Raw genomic sequence first — 18739 nt, forward strand, 5'->3', positions numbered from 1 at the left:
AAAGATTCATATGACAAATAAAGAAAATAGAAATGTATTATATCAAAAATGGCATAAATGGCATACGTTTTATGGCATAAATGGAACTTTTTATTGGCCAATTCTCCATTATGCCATCTATGCCATTGGTACCCCCCCATTATATCGCTAAAACGATTAATCTGAACTTATAAAAATACGTGAGAGTCAATTTCTTACCTTGAGCGAGTCCTTCGCAATTGACGGAAGCAATCATCTCGAAGAGGGCCAGGGAGGGAATGGAATTCAGCTAAAATAGAAAGAGAGTTAAACTAAGTAGAATAATTATGCGCAGCTGCGTTGATAAAGACGTTGATACTTAATAAACCTGATAGTTCCACTGTGCAAATATGCAAAACCATAAATTTCGACGACGGAATCTCGTCGAACCATTTACCATGGTAAAAACAGTTATATGGCATTACATCTGCAAAGCTACAGTTCTCAAATGTAAAACACGGCGGAGCAATTGAGGCCAACATATACCCACTGACTTTTGGACCACTACACCCTATACATGTATAAAGTACCAACTCACGATAAATTATATCATATAGCAAGGAAGGCTATGTAATTTACCTAGAAAAATTTCTCAGTGAGACAGAGGAAACTATATCATGTTGTTGAGGACAGCTTCGCAGTTATATATTAATATGAAGGAGAAGGTTAGACAGTATAGCCAAGTTGGGCTGGGTTTAGAGTGACTATAACGATTTTACCGTCGAAGCTTGTTACATCTTTATACTCTCACCAGCATGGCAGCATGTGCAGTTACATCTAAAATGACTGCGTATATCGTTAAATTTATAGTTAAAGACAAGTTAAGGCCGGTACGCGTACGGTACCTTTGAAATAAATGAGACAACTGAAAACAATAAAGCTAGCAGTAAAAACATCGCTGCTGATATAAGCTACGTCATAAACCGCTAATGATAATGGTACTGAATTATTATGGTTAATTTGACACGGCAACTCGTGTATGTTCTACTTGAGACTGTCTCCGTGGTAACCAGAGTTTGAAATATTCAGATTCATCTTATATTATGCGGAAGGAGCTATCACACTCACCAGTCACCATTCTATAAGTATTAACCATGTACACGCTATTACATTTTAATTGAGCTCAAATAGTTTACACAGGGCGGTTGCCTTTTTTCCATTCAATCCTTATATAGCGAATCCGGAATCAGGGTAGAATAATAATGAACAGTGCGTTGATAAAGACGCTGATAAACCTGATTGGCCCACTACTATACATTCATCAAGTGCCAACTCACGATAAACAACGCGATCATTGATCACAACATAATATTATGTAACTATATAGTGGACACCTTATTCGGGATATATTTGTTGAATGTACAGGGGAAGATTTAAGGGCCAAACATTGAGAATGAGTGTAAACCAATGTGTACCTGAGAAAAATGTTCTGAGTGAGACTGACGAAAACTATATTATGTTATTGAGGACAGCTTTGTAGTAATATGAAGAAGAAGGTTGGACAGTGTTACCAAGTAAGGCTTGGAGTGATAATAACGATTTTACCGTAGAAGATTGTCATAAATAGCATACGTAAGGGTAACAAAGTAACAAGATTTACAACAGTTTCAAGAATTAAAATAGCAAATTATATAAAAGTGTCAAACAGTATAATTATATAAAATAAATTTAGTCAAGTGTTGCAATTGGCAGAGTACATTACAGACTACAGAGCTGAGGTAACGGAAATCGTCCACTGCTACTTATATTATATCTAACATGAAATGGCAAATAAGAATGTGGAATTAAAATTTCGATTTCGATTGAACAGTAGTTTGAATTAAACAGTTGTTCGCCTAGAATTTGAGAAAAAGAACAGATGTGAGGATTAACGAGAATTTTTAAGTGTGTACGCAATTGCATGTTAAACTCCATGATTTTATATTTGGCAGTTTAAGATGGATAGATGAAGCCAAAATGAGGACGACAATGCGAGACTTTCAATAAAGAAATTACCAATATCCTATGACACCATGACATGACACCATATAAATTGTGTCAAAGAGCATTGAGCACGACTAAGGTCCCGGGTGAATGTCAACCTAATCAGGTATGAGGTAATGAGAAATAATGCTAGCTCTATGCCTTATTCTTTCTCAGAATCAGTAACACTATCTATATATATAGTGCAACTTAATGATCAGGCTTTCCGATAAAAGATATTTACCGGCAACTTTCTTAAACAATAATCACACATTGATTTATTAAGTCTATCGGTCAGAGAACAGAAAACAGGGATGTGCTACTTAAAACACACGAAATAACTGGGACCAGTGCAAATACGTAAAGTCATATTTTACCTGATTGTTAGTAGAGTCAGTTTAATTTACTCCATGTCTAATGTCTATGATAACTAGGATGAAGGATGCTTCGTTATAAAGTAAATCGTAGACGTGATTGCATTGACACTGACAGATGTACCAATAACCAAAGGTTCAAATAATCAAAAGTGAGCTAATATGTTCTTCGCAGATGGATGAATAGAGAACTAAGTGCTGCAGATTGATCATTAAATATCACAAAAGAGCGACACTAATGACTAAAAGCATTGTAAACTAACATGGTACGATAGCATGATACGATAGCACACTAGTTAGACCAAGACAAAATAGATGAAATTGCAAAAGTGAAACGGAAAATAAAAGCCAACACCACGTATAGCAAGATAATAATGTTAATTATAACGAGGATCGAGAGGTACTGAGGTAGTCATGACAATCGCAGTTTGCTAAAAACGTCGGTGAATAGTATTCTATGTCATAAACAGCCAATGATCAGCTATAATAGTACGGTTTATTTTACACGGTGACTCGTTCTACTTGAAACTGTCTCAATGGTAACAGAGTTTAAAATGTTCTTACTCTTAGTCTTAGTCTTACAGGAGATCTACACGGTGAATGTAAGTGGGTCTGGGAATCTATGGCGTAAGACTCTACGGTGGAAAACTTTACGGTGGCGCCGTACAAAAACAACAGGTGTAAAAAACAGGACTATTAGGTGGCAAAGTCTATAATCAGGCATGAGATAGTAAGATAAAGAACTTAAGAAATAATGCGAGCAAACAAATGTTATATTTTTTTTATCGATATTGATAAATTGGCAGGTGTCCCTCATTAAATTTATGAGTTACAGGAGTTGCAAGAGTGGCAAATTCGAATTCGAAACAATAAATTTGGATTAAACAGTTGTTTGCCTAAAATTTGTGACAAAGAACAGGCAAGGGGATATACAAGGATTTCTAAAGTTATGATATTACACGATATAAATTGTGTCAGTGGTCACATAAGCCTGTCCTATCCCAGGTAAATATCAATATATAATCAGGTACTAGATAGTAAGAAATAATGCGAGCTCTCAGCATATATCTCAGAGTCAGTATCACTATCGAAATATATTGTGGATTGTACGACTGAAAGATGAAGTTTATTAAATTCCGAGACAAAATATTTAACGGCAGCTTCCTGAGAACAGAACACGGGGATTTGAAACTTAAAACACACGAGATAGCCGGAACCAGTACAAATAAGTGAAGCTATATTTTAACTAATTATTCTTAGAAGACTGTTTATGGTTTAGTTGACTCTGAGATCAAACCTTCACTACAAGAGGCTTCGTCATAAAAGTAAAAGTTGAAAGTATACGTGATCCGGATGCAATAACAGATATATTAAACGTTCAAATCATTTTACACCTACGCTAAAAACTTGTCCACCAACACTGTACAAACTACAAAAACATTTGATTGGCAGACGGATAGATAAAGAACGAATTATGAACTATAGACCACAGAATGATCGTTGAATATCATAAAAGAACGGCACAAGTGCACAACACACAAAGGCGATATGAACTGATATGGAAGTTAGACCTAGGCAAAATTGAAAGAATCGCACTAACTGGGCCGCGCTCAGCCTGTCATTCCGCCTAATCTCTATTAATGAACATAATAGCCTGGGGTCCTCAGGTAAAAGCAAGCACTGATAACAGAAACAAAGAATCATATTTCACTTGTGTTGTTCCGTTGACCAAAACAAGTGCTAACAGACTAGATGGTTGATGAAATAAGCCTCTTGACTCCCATTGTGTGAAATTACTAACACTAGCAGTAACCGGTGTTTCTTTAAGGTGGGGTCAAGAGAGACAGACAATAACACACGGAATTAAAGAGGAATTAAAGAGGAATTAAAGAGGAATTTAAGAGGAATTAAAGAGGAATTAAAGAGGAATTAAAGAGGAATTAAACATGAAATTACCAAGGAGAACACTAACGAACTCGTCTTGGCTATACATCAATTAGAAAATGTTATTTATTAAATTTGAGATTTTTACACAACTTGGCCCATTTAGATGAGCTATACAATACTCTGTAAAAGATAACATAATATAGAATATAATTGTCTGGGAGGATGACTGTAAAATTTGGGGAAAAAAGTATCCTGTGGTTAAACAAAGCACAGATACTAACAGAAACAAATCAAACGTTTGGTTCGATCCACACTACTGATATGTAAGATCAGACACAGCAAATTATGACGCTCTCAAAGCATTTCACAATAAAGGATAATTTATATAGATAAATTATTAACAGGAAAATTGTTTTAATTTTGGTTCATCGAATGTTTTATATCAGATGTTGATCTCTTAAAGATAGGTGTATATTTTTGCTATTATTTCTATGAAAGGGGAGGTACGGATAAAGTACCAAACCTTATTGTGTATATTTGGTTGCAACTCCGGTAAATGATGAAACATGTCTCTTATGAGAGTGATACCGTGAGTTGCTTCCTTTTTTTTAATTAATTTATATAGATTAACTCCCGATTTCAATTCAGGGAGACTAATCTATTCTTGCAAAAATGTTAAAACAAACTAAATATTTTACAACATCTAGGACTAAGGACAAAGTGACTAATATAGAGTACGAGAACACATGATTTCCATCACAATGCGATCTATTAAATAAGTAATAACTAGGATTAAATATCTTAATCCATCATCAAAGATTGTACAGTATGAATATCAGACCATTAAAGCGTTTTTCTACGATCCAATTCAGAATTTTGACACTAACTGTAAAGGAAAAAGGTGCAGGGCAGAACTAATCTATAGATCACATCTGAGAGATTTCTTTCGATCACAGGCCTTCTTTGAAAACGACAAAAAGTAGCCGGGCCCGAACAGGCAGTCCGAAAGAAATAAAAACTACAAACAGACAGTATAATGGTCAACATCAATCTGACATATTTTGTTCCTTCTGAACCCTGAACCTCTTGATTTGGATTTAAGTAACACGATCTTAGTTCGGAAATTTAATTCAAATGCATAGCATGAGTATATAAAAGAAAATCTTCAGATAACTGCAAACTGATTGACAAACTAAACCATCCCTCATCAGAGTGGTAGTCATGACAGGACCATGTTACTTTGATATTAAGTAAAGCTAACATCTTTCGCTAGGGTCTTTAAACGAAGTAAATGTCGGGCAGCTAAATATAAACAAGTGTAGACAACTGGACGATTTTTTTAAAATGTCGTACGAGCAATCGAAAAGGTCATCAAAATATATCTTAACTACAGGAACAACATAAACATGAAGGAGGTACCGAAGTTACTGTGCAGTGTGATAACAGTAACACGAGGTGCAGTGAGCAGCACATCACTGATGACACTCATATCGCTCGATTTTACAATCCAATAATCAAATTTTACAATCTAACTCAGCGCGCGGCTCCTCTAGCTAATACGTTACTTTTCTCCAATTGGCAGTTTGCGTGCACGTGTCTTTTCTGAGGCCCCAATTGGTTCTAAATGATCACGTGAATGCTGGTCACGCGCACATCAACTTCCAATGAGCGTACTGCCATTTTTTCTGAGGCGATGGAGGTCGTAAATCACTCAGCCCGAATAAAGATTTGGCGGAATGACAGGCTGAGCGCGGCCCAGTAACTTTTATTGTAAACACCACACTAAACTAAAAAGAAGCAGAAACCATACAATACGTGTAGGTATTATAAATGATAATACAGTGACATGATCAACAAAAAAGAGAGACAGATCCTAGAAAGGTAGAGATCAAGACATAAAAATGGAGTGCAGTAAAAAATAAAAGCCAATGTGTCTTGCAAAGTGAAGACAAATGGGAAGAAAAAACTTCAAAACTGATTATATAAATGGTTCTTTAACATTCGCTTGAAGCAGTTGGTATCAGTAATACATCTCAACATCATTGGAAGAGAGTTCCATGCAATCGCGTCGGTGCATGGCTTGAGAAACGTCTGTCATCAACTTTGGACCTTTTATTCTTTGGTACCTTTAACATGAACATGAGATGGTCACCAGATCTTTTCGACCTGGTCATGGTGTTTGAAAGTTCTGTATCCACTACAGCCACATCTAGTAATGCTTTTAGGTAATCAGGTGCAGTACCGTGAACTGATTTGTGGGTTAAAAGACAAACCTTAAAGAAGATTCGTTGGTCTATAGGGAGTATGTGGGCCTTCTTATAGAAGGGAACCAAGTCCGTGGTTCTGTCTTCTATGATGATATGAATTAGTGATTAGTAACCGAATATCAACAGTTCAGTGTCAAAATAAAATGGAGCTCGACTTGGCTGTCAGCTTGACCGTTCCGTCACGTACTCGCTTGTATCACGTCGTGACCCCCATTATCGTTTCACTAAGTAGCATTTCTACTATACAGGGGAGCCGCGCACTCGTGCGCGGCGGGTCATACGACGTATGACAAGTATTCGCAAAACAGTTCTGTTGAGGTGCATGTAGCGGTGACATGTTTTATAGCGATCTATAACTTGGCCATTGTTAATGGTCTGGCCCGGCGCGCGCTATTGGCTACTTCGTAGCATGCTTCGAGAAGAAAGCGGCGCGCGCTACTTCGAAGAAATTTAGACGAGTAACATCCGTCAATCTATAACCGGAACAACCATATCAGAGAAATGCATTAAACTAATTCATATTTCCGAGTGATATTTAATGCCGGGTAATGTTTAAAACAAATATTAACGCGAGTATTATGTGCAGAATCAATATTCTTTCAATCTTAATAATCAATAATAACTAAGCAAGATCTTTTCATTTTAAAACACAAAAGGTTCCTAGCCAGTTTTCAAAGTCATGTAATAATAATTATTTGGTAATTTGTTATGTCATGTTGTATGCGCAGTGTTCTTTCAATTATATTTCATAACAAAATTGGTTTTACGTTATGAAATTTGAAGTGCATGGTTAATATAAAACTTCGCGCCGCGCAAATTCGATAATTCAACTTTTTCATGAACATTTAAAAATCGATTGAATCCGGTTTTAATTTTGTGTAGTTATAATTAGTAATTATATGTTTATCCAACTGCACAACATTTTAAATTGGGCCAAAAAATACATAAAATACAACAAAAGGATTGTAGAAGTCGAACATGGGACGTTTACACCGATAGTCCTATCAACCACTGGGGGTATGGGAAGGGAAGCTAATAAGTTCTTCAAGAAATTAGCGGATAAACTATCTAGGAAATCAGGCCAACGATATAGTGAGGCAATGACATTTATTAGGAAGAGAGTAAGATTTGACCTATTGAGAACAACAATCATAGCTCTTAGAGGAGAGAGAGGGTTGAAAAGTAGTAGTGCAGTAAAAATAGCAGAATTAGATATAAATTTGGAGCCAGTTCTTTAAACTGGTTTAATTATACTACTTAAAGGGTGTTTATAAATTTTATTTAGTTTTCTATTGAATTTATATTGAATTTTTATATAGGGTAATTGTTATATTATGTGTATATTGTTTAAATAATTTTTATCTTTTAATTTTGTTCAATTGGGCCAAATCAGGATATCTGGTAAAATTTTTTCAAATTATGGTGCGTACATAAAAGCACAATAATCTTTACGTACCTGTAGTATAAAAAGAGGACTGTGCTTTGTAAAACACCAAACCAAATAAAAGTGATATCACGGGATCTTTTAGCTTGAGATGTATTTCTATTTTAGTATTTATGCCACAGGTCTAGGCCATAATAATATATAATATATAATAGAAGGATTTAAGAAAGAGGTGATTTCTAAAAGTTTTGTAAATGGTAGTTATTTTTGGATTGTTTACGAAAATTGAGGGAACCAATTATGTTATTAATAAAGATGAAAGAATAGCATAATGAATATCTTAGGTTTATTCACCATGTTGCTACGAAACGTTTTTAATTAACTTATAAACTATAAAGTAGTGGAAAGTTTAATTAGGTAGATTTTTACTGGATCTTTAAATCTATAATTATTTTTAAACTTAAAAATGTTTGTAGATGTGTGATGATGTTGCACCAGTCATTTTCGTAGTTGCAGTTCCACATTCAATTTGTAATTGGAACTGGGTAACTACTTAATTTCATTGCATGCAGCTGCTGAGGAATTAGTATCATGGACTTCATGGTAATTTACAGACTAGACTTCTCAGTTAAACAAAAAATTTCAGTTAAACAAAAATTTCAATTTTATGCCATTTATTACAGATTAAACAAGTTTACAATAAATCAATTTGATATTTAACGGAATCCTAATTCAATGTGCAGTATGGTTGTCACTCTTTAAATAGATTAGATATAGGTTGACGGGGCAAAGGAGTGTGCGTGCTGTTCGCTATTGCTCACACCAAACGGCAACCTAGTAAATGTTTTGTTTGAACACCGGTCTCCATAACGATACAAAATTAGGATTGTAGAATTTATTGTATAACTATTAGTGCAGTGGAGGTAGCGGTGTGGTGCATTAATAGAGTGACAGCCTACTGATTTAGAGTTGTTTTTAAGTGAGCATAATGGGTGTATTTTTAGATCTAATGGCAACTTTAAAATTTCTTTTAGTCATTTATTAAATATCAGCTTAAAAATATATAAATCTGGAATCTGTTCACTCTGTGAACCAGTCCTATAAAAATTTCAAAAACCCTCCTAAATTAAATATTAAAAACGTCTCAGTAATGGAAATAGTCATACAATTAAAAATTAACCAAATTCTTAATATCTACCTAAGAGAAAAATACCTACCTAAGTCAATTTCTACCTGTAATGCACTAAATATTAGGTTAAATACATAGGTGGTGGAGTCAGCACACATTTACCAAAATCAAAATTGTTCAATAGGAGGAGCCTGTGGGCCGAGATCACTGGATTAAATTTGATGAAGGGGATTGTTTTCAAATGACAGCTGCATTATGTCATAATCGCTTGTGGTCCATGCCGAATCATTATAAGCATGTTGCAGCTTTAGAAGTGCCTTTTTCAGGCGACTTTTAGCAAGGCTAATCTTGTAGGAGTAGTCAAAGAGCTTAAGTTTAGGTGCAATTGTGTTCCAAATTTTGGTGGATCTTGATATAAAGTCATTAGATGGGAGTTGTGAAATGATAGTGGTTCCCTTTCTAGAAGATGACTGATAATGCTGTTGCAGTGATGCTGGGCACCTTAGTTTTAGTATTTTAAAAACTTCCATAAATGTGTGATATGTATATAAATTTTTGAAAGCCAGGATGTTTTGTTGCTTGAAAAGTGGTTTACAGTGCTCTAGTTGGAAGAATGTATGGTCAAGTGCCTGGCTGTCAAACTCTCTTGTTCTTGCACATGTAAGAAACTTGTTTAGGTATGCCTCTTTATCACCAAAGAGGACCCGTACACAGTGCTTCTGAGACAGCCAGATACTTGCTGTCCTAAAGAGTGCTGCATCACCCCAAACTGAGATACAATATGTAAGGTGGGATTCAAATAGTGTGTGGTATAGGTCTTTATGGAGTTCCTTTGGTACAGAGTCCCTAATTCTATTTAAAGTGGCAGAGGCATAGTTTAACTTTCGTTTAAGTGCTGTTATATGAGGCCCCCAGGAAAGCTGTTCGTCAATAACAACTCCAAGAAACTTAGTTGCTTTGGTTTTTTTAATTGGAAAGCCATCAATATGGAGTTGAAGCGAATCTGGCAATTCTACTGGTTTACTAGCCTTTGGTTTAAAATGCATATAACAGCACTTTGACATGTTGATGTGAAGTTTGTTAAGGATCATATACTTTTTTATACAGCTTAGCAATTTGTTGCCTTTCTCATAAGTTTCTTCTACAGTTTTTCCATCAATAAAAATGTTGGTGTCGTCAGCAAATAGTATGAAAGTTCCTAAATCCGAGGAATTGGCAATATCATTTATGTATAGAAGAAAAAGGAGCGGTCCCAAAACAGAGCCTTGTGGAACTCCATATTTAATGATAAGGTTTTCGGATTTTTCATTAAGGACTTCTGTATACTGTGTTCTATTTGATAAGTAGCTTTTAATAAGACAGTTTGCATTGCCTCTTATTCCATACCTATCTAGTTTTGTTAGGAGTGTACTATGGTCGATTGTATCAAATGCTTTACTCAAATCTATAAATATTCCTAGAACATGGTTTCGTTTTTTTATGCTATCTTCAATAATCCTAACAGAGTAGTTAACAGCATGGCTAGTAGAATGGGACTTGCGGAAGCCAAATTGGTTTTTTCACTTCTGGGGAAGATTAACACAAATAATGCGATTAGGATCCGGTCATGCTTACATCAAGTACTCTGGTTAGGAATTGTTTACCTTGTGACAAAGGAAAGATGAGGAGTCATGAAAGACCGGCAACAACGATGTAGAGATAAGAGGAGATAAGAGAATAGAAGAAGAAAGAGAGGTAGCTGAGGGATGCACGACAGGACAGATGCACGACATGACAGAGAGCTACGCCTTTATGGAAACTTTATATGTCTGTGGAGTGTGGATAATGATAGAGTATTTTATCTTTTCATGAAATTATGATAGATTGTACGTATGAACTTTTGGTTTCCTATCTTTGAATAATAGTAGTTATGTGATTATAATATTGCTATATGTCAATCAATGTGATTTACGGTACTGGATTTCTTCTGTTATTTTTATGATAAAAGATTTGATCTAAAATACTTCAGGTATTCATGGCATCTCGGTTTTTGAATGGCGTAGACCGGAATCCAAACTTTTCTGACCAGTTAATCAAGCTTATTCCTAAAACCGACATTCATTGTCACCTTGATGGGTCAATCAGATTAGAAACTCTGGTGGATCTAGCTAAAGAACAAAACATATCATTACCCTCATATAATCTTGATGAACTGAGAAAGACTGTCTTCAAGGAGTGCTACACTGATTTGGATGATTATCTTGTTCCTTTCCAATACTCTTCCGCTGTATTAAGAAATGCAAATGCTTTGGAAAGGGTAGCATTCGAAGTTGCAGAAGATTGTTACTCAGAGGGTGTGAGATATTTTGAAGTAAGATTTGCTCCACATTTGAACGCTGTGCCAGGAGAACTGTCAGTAGAGGATGTCATTATTGCTGTGAACAATGGATTGAAGCGTGCCACTGATACATTTAATGGTATAGATGATGATGTTCATAAGGGAGAGGCTCCTGAATATATGTATGGAATTATTGTATGTGGTATGAGATTTTTTAATGGTCACTTTTCACCATTCTTCAAAAACTTTTGTGAAATTTTCAAACATGAAAGCAAGAAAAAGATGTTTGGGATTGCAACTTTACAGCTTGTAAAATTGGCTGTTCACATGAGAGATACCCTGAATATTCCAATTGTTGCTTTGGATATTGCTGGAAGCGAAGCCAGCTTTCCTGCCATAGATCATGCTGAAGCTTTCCAGTATGCTCATGAGAATCATATGAACAAAACAATTCATGCTGGTGAAGCTTATGGTCCAGAGAGCATATTCCAGGTTGGTCTCTCAGATACATAGGATTCAACATATGCAAAAGATCAGCTTATAGGCAGATATTTATCAATTGAAAACTTAGCACTTATTTTGAATGTGAATATTTTTATGTGAGATAACTTTATCCACAGGCAGTGACTGCTTGCTATGCTGAACGAATTGGACATGGATTAAACATGTTTGACACTTCATTCTTCCATCCTGAAACTCCTGTGGTAGACAAACAGAAATATGTCGATGGAATCATCCGGTTCATTGCTAACAGAAGAATATGTGTTGAGGTCTAGTATTTCAAATCACTGTTCTTATCATCTTTATAACCATTTTGTAGTGTTGAGTAATACATGTAGACTGTCACAAATTTAACCTTTGGTGTTGCAGGTTTGTTTGACTAGCAATTATCAAACAGCTCCAAAGCTTAGAGCTGCACACCCTGATACACACCCTCTGAAAAGAATGATGGAGGAAAAGCTTTGTGTTTGTCTCAACACTGATAATAGGTTAACTTGAACTTTGCTGATGTTTTCTCCTGATATTTTCCTCATCAATGTATTCTCTCAATTCTATAAGAGGAACTTATAGGCATAATACTCAATGAAACAAGAAATTTCAATGAAACAAGAAATTAAATTTTAGCACATTTTAATTTTAGCACAATACTGATTTTTTTCAGGATGGTATCAAGAACAACCATGTGTGATGAAATCAGACTAGCTGTTGATGTATTCAAGCTGAGTAGAGATGATCTTTGGGAGTTGATAAGCAACGGATTTAGCAGTAGTTTTATGCCTGGCAGCTATGCAAATAAACTGGTAAATTTTGCTTGTTTTGTAATATTGAAGTGATAGTCTTTTGCATTGATTAGATTTTGTCTCCTACTACTGAAGTTCGTGATATTGTTTGTAATATATTTGTAATCTGCTACATTTTTTATCCTCGATCGTCAAATGAGTGGTGCAATGAAATTCAATTCTGATATTTTACCACCAAACTTGTTTCAGGAATACATGAGGAAGATGAAAGCTTTCTACAATCGAATTATAGACATGTGCACTGCAGCGTAATCCTAGTTTAAAACTTAATTATGCTTCAGCATATATTATTATATTGGACAGTTCACCTTTTTTGACTTGTTAACCCGAAAATAATTCGTTGTATATTAATAATTTATTTGATCATTGATCGTAAAACAATTATTTTAAAATATGCTTCAATGTATATGTGTACAATGAGCAGATATTAAAATAATTTTTAAAATTTATGATTGGAATTAATTCTACTGCTTTTTGTGTTGCTTAATTAATGTCTAAATCAATTTGAATGATTTTTAGGTTTCTAGATGACTTAATCATTTTGAATAAATTCTAATTTTCTATTATATTCAATTACATACTTGACTTTGAACTATTACAATCATGTACTATCACTTATGGTAAATATCCATTGATTTTTTAATCGATTGTGACGAATTTGAATTTTTCTTTCGAGTTATAAAACCCAACTAATTCCGACTTGGCATCTGTTTGAAAGAAGTTGCTTCATTTTAAGAACTAAATTATTTAAAAGATTGCGTATGAGGTTCGATAGTAGACAGTATGATCTAATGTTCGTTTTTAATTCGAATACTTTAAAATTATACAGGATCCACGTCTGAATTTGACACTGATTCAAGTAGGGTTATGGAGGCTGAGCAATGCTGTTTGAATCCCAAAGATTTCGTAACTTTCAAAACAGAAATCGATCTGCTCTGTGACGACGAAGTTGACGTTTTCAAGAGATGGGGGATACTGGAAGACATTCAGAAAACCAAGGTTTTACATTAATTGATAAATTTGATTTTCATCAACGTGCAAATTCAAAGTTTCTACGTCAACGATCACTGATTGTCAAACTCCCAACTATAATATTGTTTGCGCAAGTTTTGTTGGGTTAAAAAATTTAAAGTCATTTTGATACCTAACTATAACTTTGCAGGTGTATAACAATGTAAAGATGTTCCTAACTATAACTTTGCAGGTGTATAACAATGTGAAGATGTTCCTAACTATAACTTTGCAGGTGTATAACAATGTGAAGATGTTCCTAGCAGCTGGAGGTGTAGAAGTTCTCTGTTACGTGGCTGTGTCTGCCTCTTCTTTAACAGGTTCGTCTCAATAAAGCTAAAGGTTACTTTATGAAAATTTCACATAATCCTGTCCTGCCCCAGAAGTGAAATTTTACGAGGAATGTAGATTAGATCCAGAGTTTTGCGCAGTTAAATCAGCCTTTCAGAAAGCTGATTCCACCAAACTTCAATATTATCGCGAGTTTGAAGTTTGAAAAAACTTTTTAAGTCAACTCGGATGTCTACTGCAATAATACAAATTCCCTCAGATCGTTTGATCTACCTGGAGCACGAGGAAGAGGAGCCGTTTGTAAAGGAGCCTCTAGGAGGAATCCCACCTCTAGGGAGTCTCAGGGTGGGGTCCCTCACAGTTATAGCTGAGCTCACTAAGATTGAAGTGTATAGGAGGAGGATATGGGGTCTTAACATTATCCCTAAACTCTGTGCTTTGTTTACTAAAAGGATGGGGTATTTGTTGAAGTTCGCGCCGGATAGGTCGGTGTTTTGGTTTTTATGCTTCTTTTTTAAATGGCATTCAAGATTTGGTAGAAGTGTGTGTTTTTAAGCTTTCTAATGTTAATTAGAACTGAACCTAAACTGATATCATAAAATGTGAAATGATAACGAGCTTATTCAATTATATATTTGAAATCAAATGGCTTCATTGATCACATAGGTACATAGCGTTGAAACACCAACTTACGTTATGAATGTTGCACCATTGCTGTAAATTATACTCTTCAATCTGCTGATTTACCAATTACGTTATTGTCCGCCCTGTTATGGTAGGCAAAAGTAGAAAAGTCTTTGATCCCATACACTATGCAGGGAGAGTTTAACAAAAGGAGCACCAAAAGACCAAACCCTGTTACTGCTGGAGAAGATTCTGTACTGTTTATCTTATCTGGTAGTGGAGAACTCGGGTCTAGCTACTGAGCTGTTAAAGTTACTCGGTCACGAACTTGTACTTATCACTACGGTACGTGTACTTCTTAGCATCTCAGTTTGTGAGGTTTACTTTCTAGCTAATAGCAGACTTTTAGAGACTTAACACTCTTGTTGAATTTGTTATGGTATTTCTAAAGTTCTCAATACCAGTATCAGTAATAATACTCACCTCACTTTCCAGAAAATTCCACCAAACCTTACCTCCATCAGACAGTAAACAACAGAGTGATATGTGACAGTATAGCCCAGCTACTAGACCACTGCTTCCTCTACCAGCCTGACCTGGACGCAGTCCACAAGTTCCTGGCTCTGAACCCGCATGAGAAGCTGCACGCTATACGACCCAAGTGTTCAATGCAGAACGGCAGAGATCACTTCGACAGGTACTTTAAAGCGTGTAAAACCCCGGCAAACCCCGGCTCCATAACCCCGGCAAAACCCCGGCTCCATAACATGAAGGCCTAGTTTGCGGGATTCTGTATTTGTCAGTTATTCGAGATTGATGAAAACCATTCAAGTTATATTAGTTTACTCGATCAAGAAATTTTCTGAAATTTCAGCAGCACTGAAATTATAGAATTAAAAATAATCGTATCCAAATCATAGGTTCATGATAAACCTGGACTCATACAGTGTCCCTAAAGAAGAGCCCAAACCTCTCAGAAAATACGACAAAGTTCTCTCTTGTGGTAAGAGATATAATATTCAGATATTCTTTCGATATTTAATATTCTACGCATAAGAGTTACCTATATTAATTATTACTTAAAGGCGATAGACAATAAATGTTTCATTGTTACCAGAATGTTTGAATAATAATTGTTAGCTGAAATACCTGAGCTTGATTTAAACGTTAACTCAGTTATCATCGAAACTAAGATAATATATACTTAGGAATACCCTCGTATACACTGCACAGGTTCATTGATCTCGTATGATCGAGTGAAATCTTTCGAACATTGAAGACTTCTCATTCCAAACCAAACACCGAGTGTGCCCAATTTTATGGGGGGCAGTGATGATCACTGAGTGATCGCATTATGTGGATGAGTCAGACCTTTGGGCTTACGCTATGGAATTTGATTTCCATTGCATAAATTAATCTATTTTTTCTGCTGGGTTCTAGATTTATTGACTTGAAGAATTACAGGACCGCGTAGTAGCTAGTTACAGAACCTACTTTATATTGTGTAATTCTATTGAGGAGGTAGCCTCACAAATCTAGATGTTGTTGGGAAAATAAGAAGGATGCTGTTAGGTCCAGAAGATTCTTTAATAAAGAATCTACCTATTCTGCTGTTTAGTATGGATTGTGACCAAAAATATGGTCTGTGTTCTATATTCTGATTTGAAATACACGCACTGTTGCACACAGAGTACAGACGTTTCAATTAAAATTATTTTTCACACATTTTAAAATGTTTAAAAAAAGCAAACTAAAATTGTAAGGTTATATTTACGCAAATAAAGCTAATAATATTCAATACTTAAATAGTGATTACCCTCACACAAATACATTATATTACAGGTAGCTGTGGGGCGACGAAGCAGAAGATGCCGGTATGTAGAGGATGTAACGAGGTACACTACTGTAACGCAAAGTGTCAAACCAAACACTGGCTAGTTCACCAGATCACGTGTGTTAAAGGGTAGTCACGTGTTCTGGCACGTGACGTGCCATCTAACAGCGGGATCGGACACGTGCCATCTAGCTAGGCTTCCTGCTTGAGATTTGAGCAGCGCGACACGTGTCATCTTGTGTTACATGAACTATTTTGAGCTTATCCATGAAGATAACTTACCATTTAATAGTTATTTTAAGTATCGAGTGGATAAAAGTGCTAAAGAACTGTTGGTTGAACTGCAACATGGATCAGTAAAGTAAAGTGTGTTATTGTATTAGTATAGTAGATAATGATACGAGTAGGTGTTTCTTGGATACTGATAAAAAACACTGTACTGATTATAAATTTAGTAAATATACAATGATATCGTATTATATAATATAATACTCGTTTGGAGGGGATGAATTACAAATAATAATCGGCAGCTGCTGTTAAAATTTATTCATAACATTAAAAATTTTAGAGTTACGATAATGATCACGCAGTAATTTAATATGCCAAGATTTAACTAGAATCCACGGCTGTACTTAAATTAGAAGTTTGCTATGTGTGTGTTACTGAATAATAATGAATTGCGTGGAAAATATCATTAGCATCTTATGAATCGAATAGTTGATTACGCAATGATGCATTATCGTGATTACGAGTAATTTATATTTGTGGACTGTGGTCCTAAGCCTCAATTCCTAATTCGTAATTGTTCCGAAATCCGAATTTGTAATTTAAATTGTACATAGTTTAACGCATTTGTTTGTAATAATATATTCGTATATATACGTAGTTGTAAGCTATATTTAAAAATGTATTTTGTATTTTTTGTGTGTTAGCTTTTAGTTTCAGATAGTGATAATTTAATAATCATATTATTTATTGTAATTTATTGTCAGAAGTAATACGTTGTTTATCATATTTCGTTTATTTGTACTCTGTAGTTCACAAGTTTCACGCTGGTTTTACTCTCGCAACTTAAAACTAATGTTAATCATGTAAATAGATAAACATAATAATATAATCAGAGTAGAGAGGTGGTGGCATGGTAAATTATAAACTTGCACCAGCTACGGTTGAGAAAATTAAAAATCACATGAGAGTAGAGATCATGATACTATTCAAACATCTTCAAGCAAGGGGTATTGGGAAACTGGGGGAAACTGGGGGAAACTGGGGAAAACTGAATAGAATGATCATGGAAACATTCATCAGCTATCGTATTTCAATTTTATTTGGAGAAGATATATTAAGATTGTAGATGGACAAAGCACTACTGGTGTCGTGAGCACGGCTTACAACAAATAATAGGAATGGTACTCTGAAATGTATGACGTAATATGTGAACGACCCCTAGATGTTTCCAGTTACCGCCTTCTTTTGTAAGACGTTTTTTTTCTAATGAGTCTTTTGTTACAATAATTAGGTTCAACATTGACTGCATGTGAAGACCATTGTACTTGTAATGAGCCTGGCACATTGTGAGCAAACTGTAGTATGAATAAACCAGCCAGCCTTGGCTTACTCAGGAGACTGCAATTTGCCCGCCAAAACAAAAGTAAGAATCACAAGTCTCAAGTGTGATACGTACTGTGATGTATAGCATTGTCGTATTGTCACAACTCTCGGCCAACTAGAGCACCGATCTGTTAAGATATAAACCAATCTGAAGGACGGAGCTGCATGCACTCTGTAGAGGAGCAAACTTCTGATTTCAGAGCAGCAGCTTTACCTGCGTTTATACAAATCCCATTTAAAAGTACAGTGCTAATCCTAACCACTACAAACAGCCGGCCCCCATAGCCTTAGTACCTAAAGACTCTAGATGTCTCACAGCATCGGCTTTGTAGCTTTGTGTTTCAGTACCTTGACCTTGTAATAGTGGTGAATTGTATTAAATTATCCTGAATCTTGTCCAGTGCCCACCATTGCATTATTGCATATTTAGTATTATGTATTTATTTTTTATTTGTAGCGTGGTTTGCCTCCCAGACATCGCATACTTAGTGTTTCAAAATGGCCAAATCATTTAATATCTTGTATACTACTTCATGCCCAGCATAGATTATATGGTATTTCCGGAATGGTCCGCATAATTCATGACTGATCGTGCCAAGCATTCCATAATATATTCATGATTCAAGATGGTTTCTTTGAACATTGAAGATCTTGTGCCATTCATGCTGCAACGTGCCCAGCATTGTCTATTTAGTATTTGCAAATGGTCCCCTTTTAATTTATGATAAA

General features: G+C 35.4%; 3 protein-coding genes across 4 annotated transcripts in view; 2 read left to right on the forward strand and 1 right to left on the reverse strand.

The window, feature by feature from the left end:
- LOC134817924 (protein SET-like) overlaps window positions 1-18739 on the reverse strand; it is a 101717-nt gene that overhangs the window by 21217 nt on the left and 61761 nt on the right. Inside the window, exon 1 of one of the 2 annotated variants that reach the window (XM_063827292.1) lies at window positions 15659-15662. The exons of the other annotated variant lie outside the window; for it this stretch is intronic. The gene's annotated coding sequence lies outside the window, so the exon portion shown is untranslated. Of the gene's footprint in view, window positions 1-15658; window positions 15663-18739 lie in introns of those variants that run through there. 2 annotated transcript variants of the gene reach the window in all.
- LOC134818348 (adenosine deaminase-like) lies at window positions 11024-13268 on the forward strand. The gene is made up of 5 exons (XM_063827860.1): window positions 11024-11830; window positions 11959-12108; window positions 12209-12327; window positions 12501-12639; window positions 12829-13268. Exons 1-5 carry the CDS (start codon window positions 11036-11038, stop codon window positions 12889-12891), a joined length of 1266 nt encoding a protein of 421 aa, XP_063683930.1. The 5' UTR covers window positions 11024-11035; the 3' UTR covers window positions 12892-13268.
- LOC134817923 (uncharacterized) lies at window positions 13499-17447 on the forward strand. The gene is made up of 7 exons (XM_063827291.1): window positions 13499-13638; window positions 13886-13970; window positions 14201-14426; window positions 14760-14910; window positions 15090-15262; window positions 15486-15568; window positions 16408-17447. Exons 1-7 carry the CDS (start codon window positions 13507-13509, stop codon window positions 16530-16532), a joined length of 975 nt encoding a protein of 324 aa, XP_063683361.1. The 5' UTR covers window positions 13499-13506; the 3' UTR covers window positions 16533-17447.

The sequence above is a fragment of the Bolinopsis microptera genome, chromosome 7 (assembly GCF_026151205.1).
Source record: "Bolinopsis microptera isolate Bmic1 chromosome 7, MBARI_Bmic_1.0, whole genome shotgun sequence".
In the NCBI taxonomy this organism is placed as follows: domain Eukaryota; kingdom Metazoa; phylum Ctenophora; class Tentaculata; order Lobata; family Bolinopsidae; genus Bolinopsis; species Bolinopsis microptera.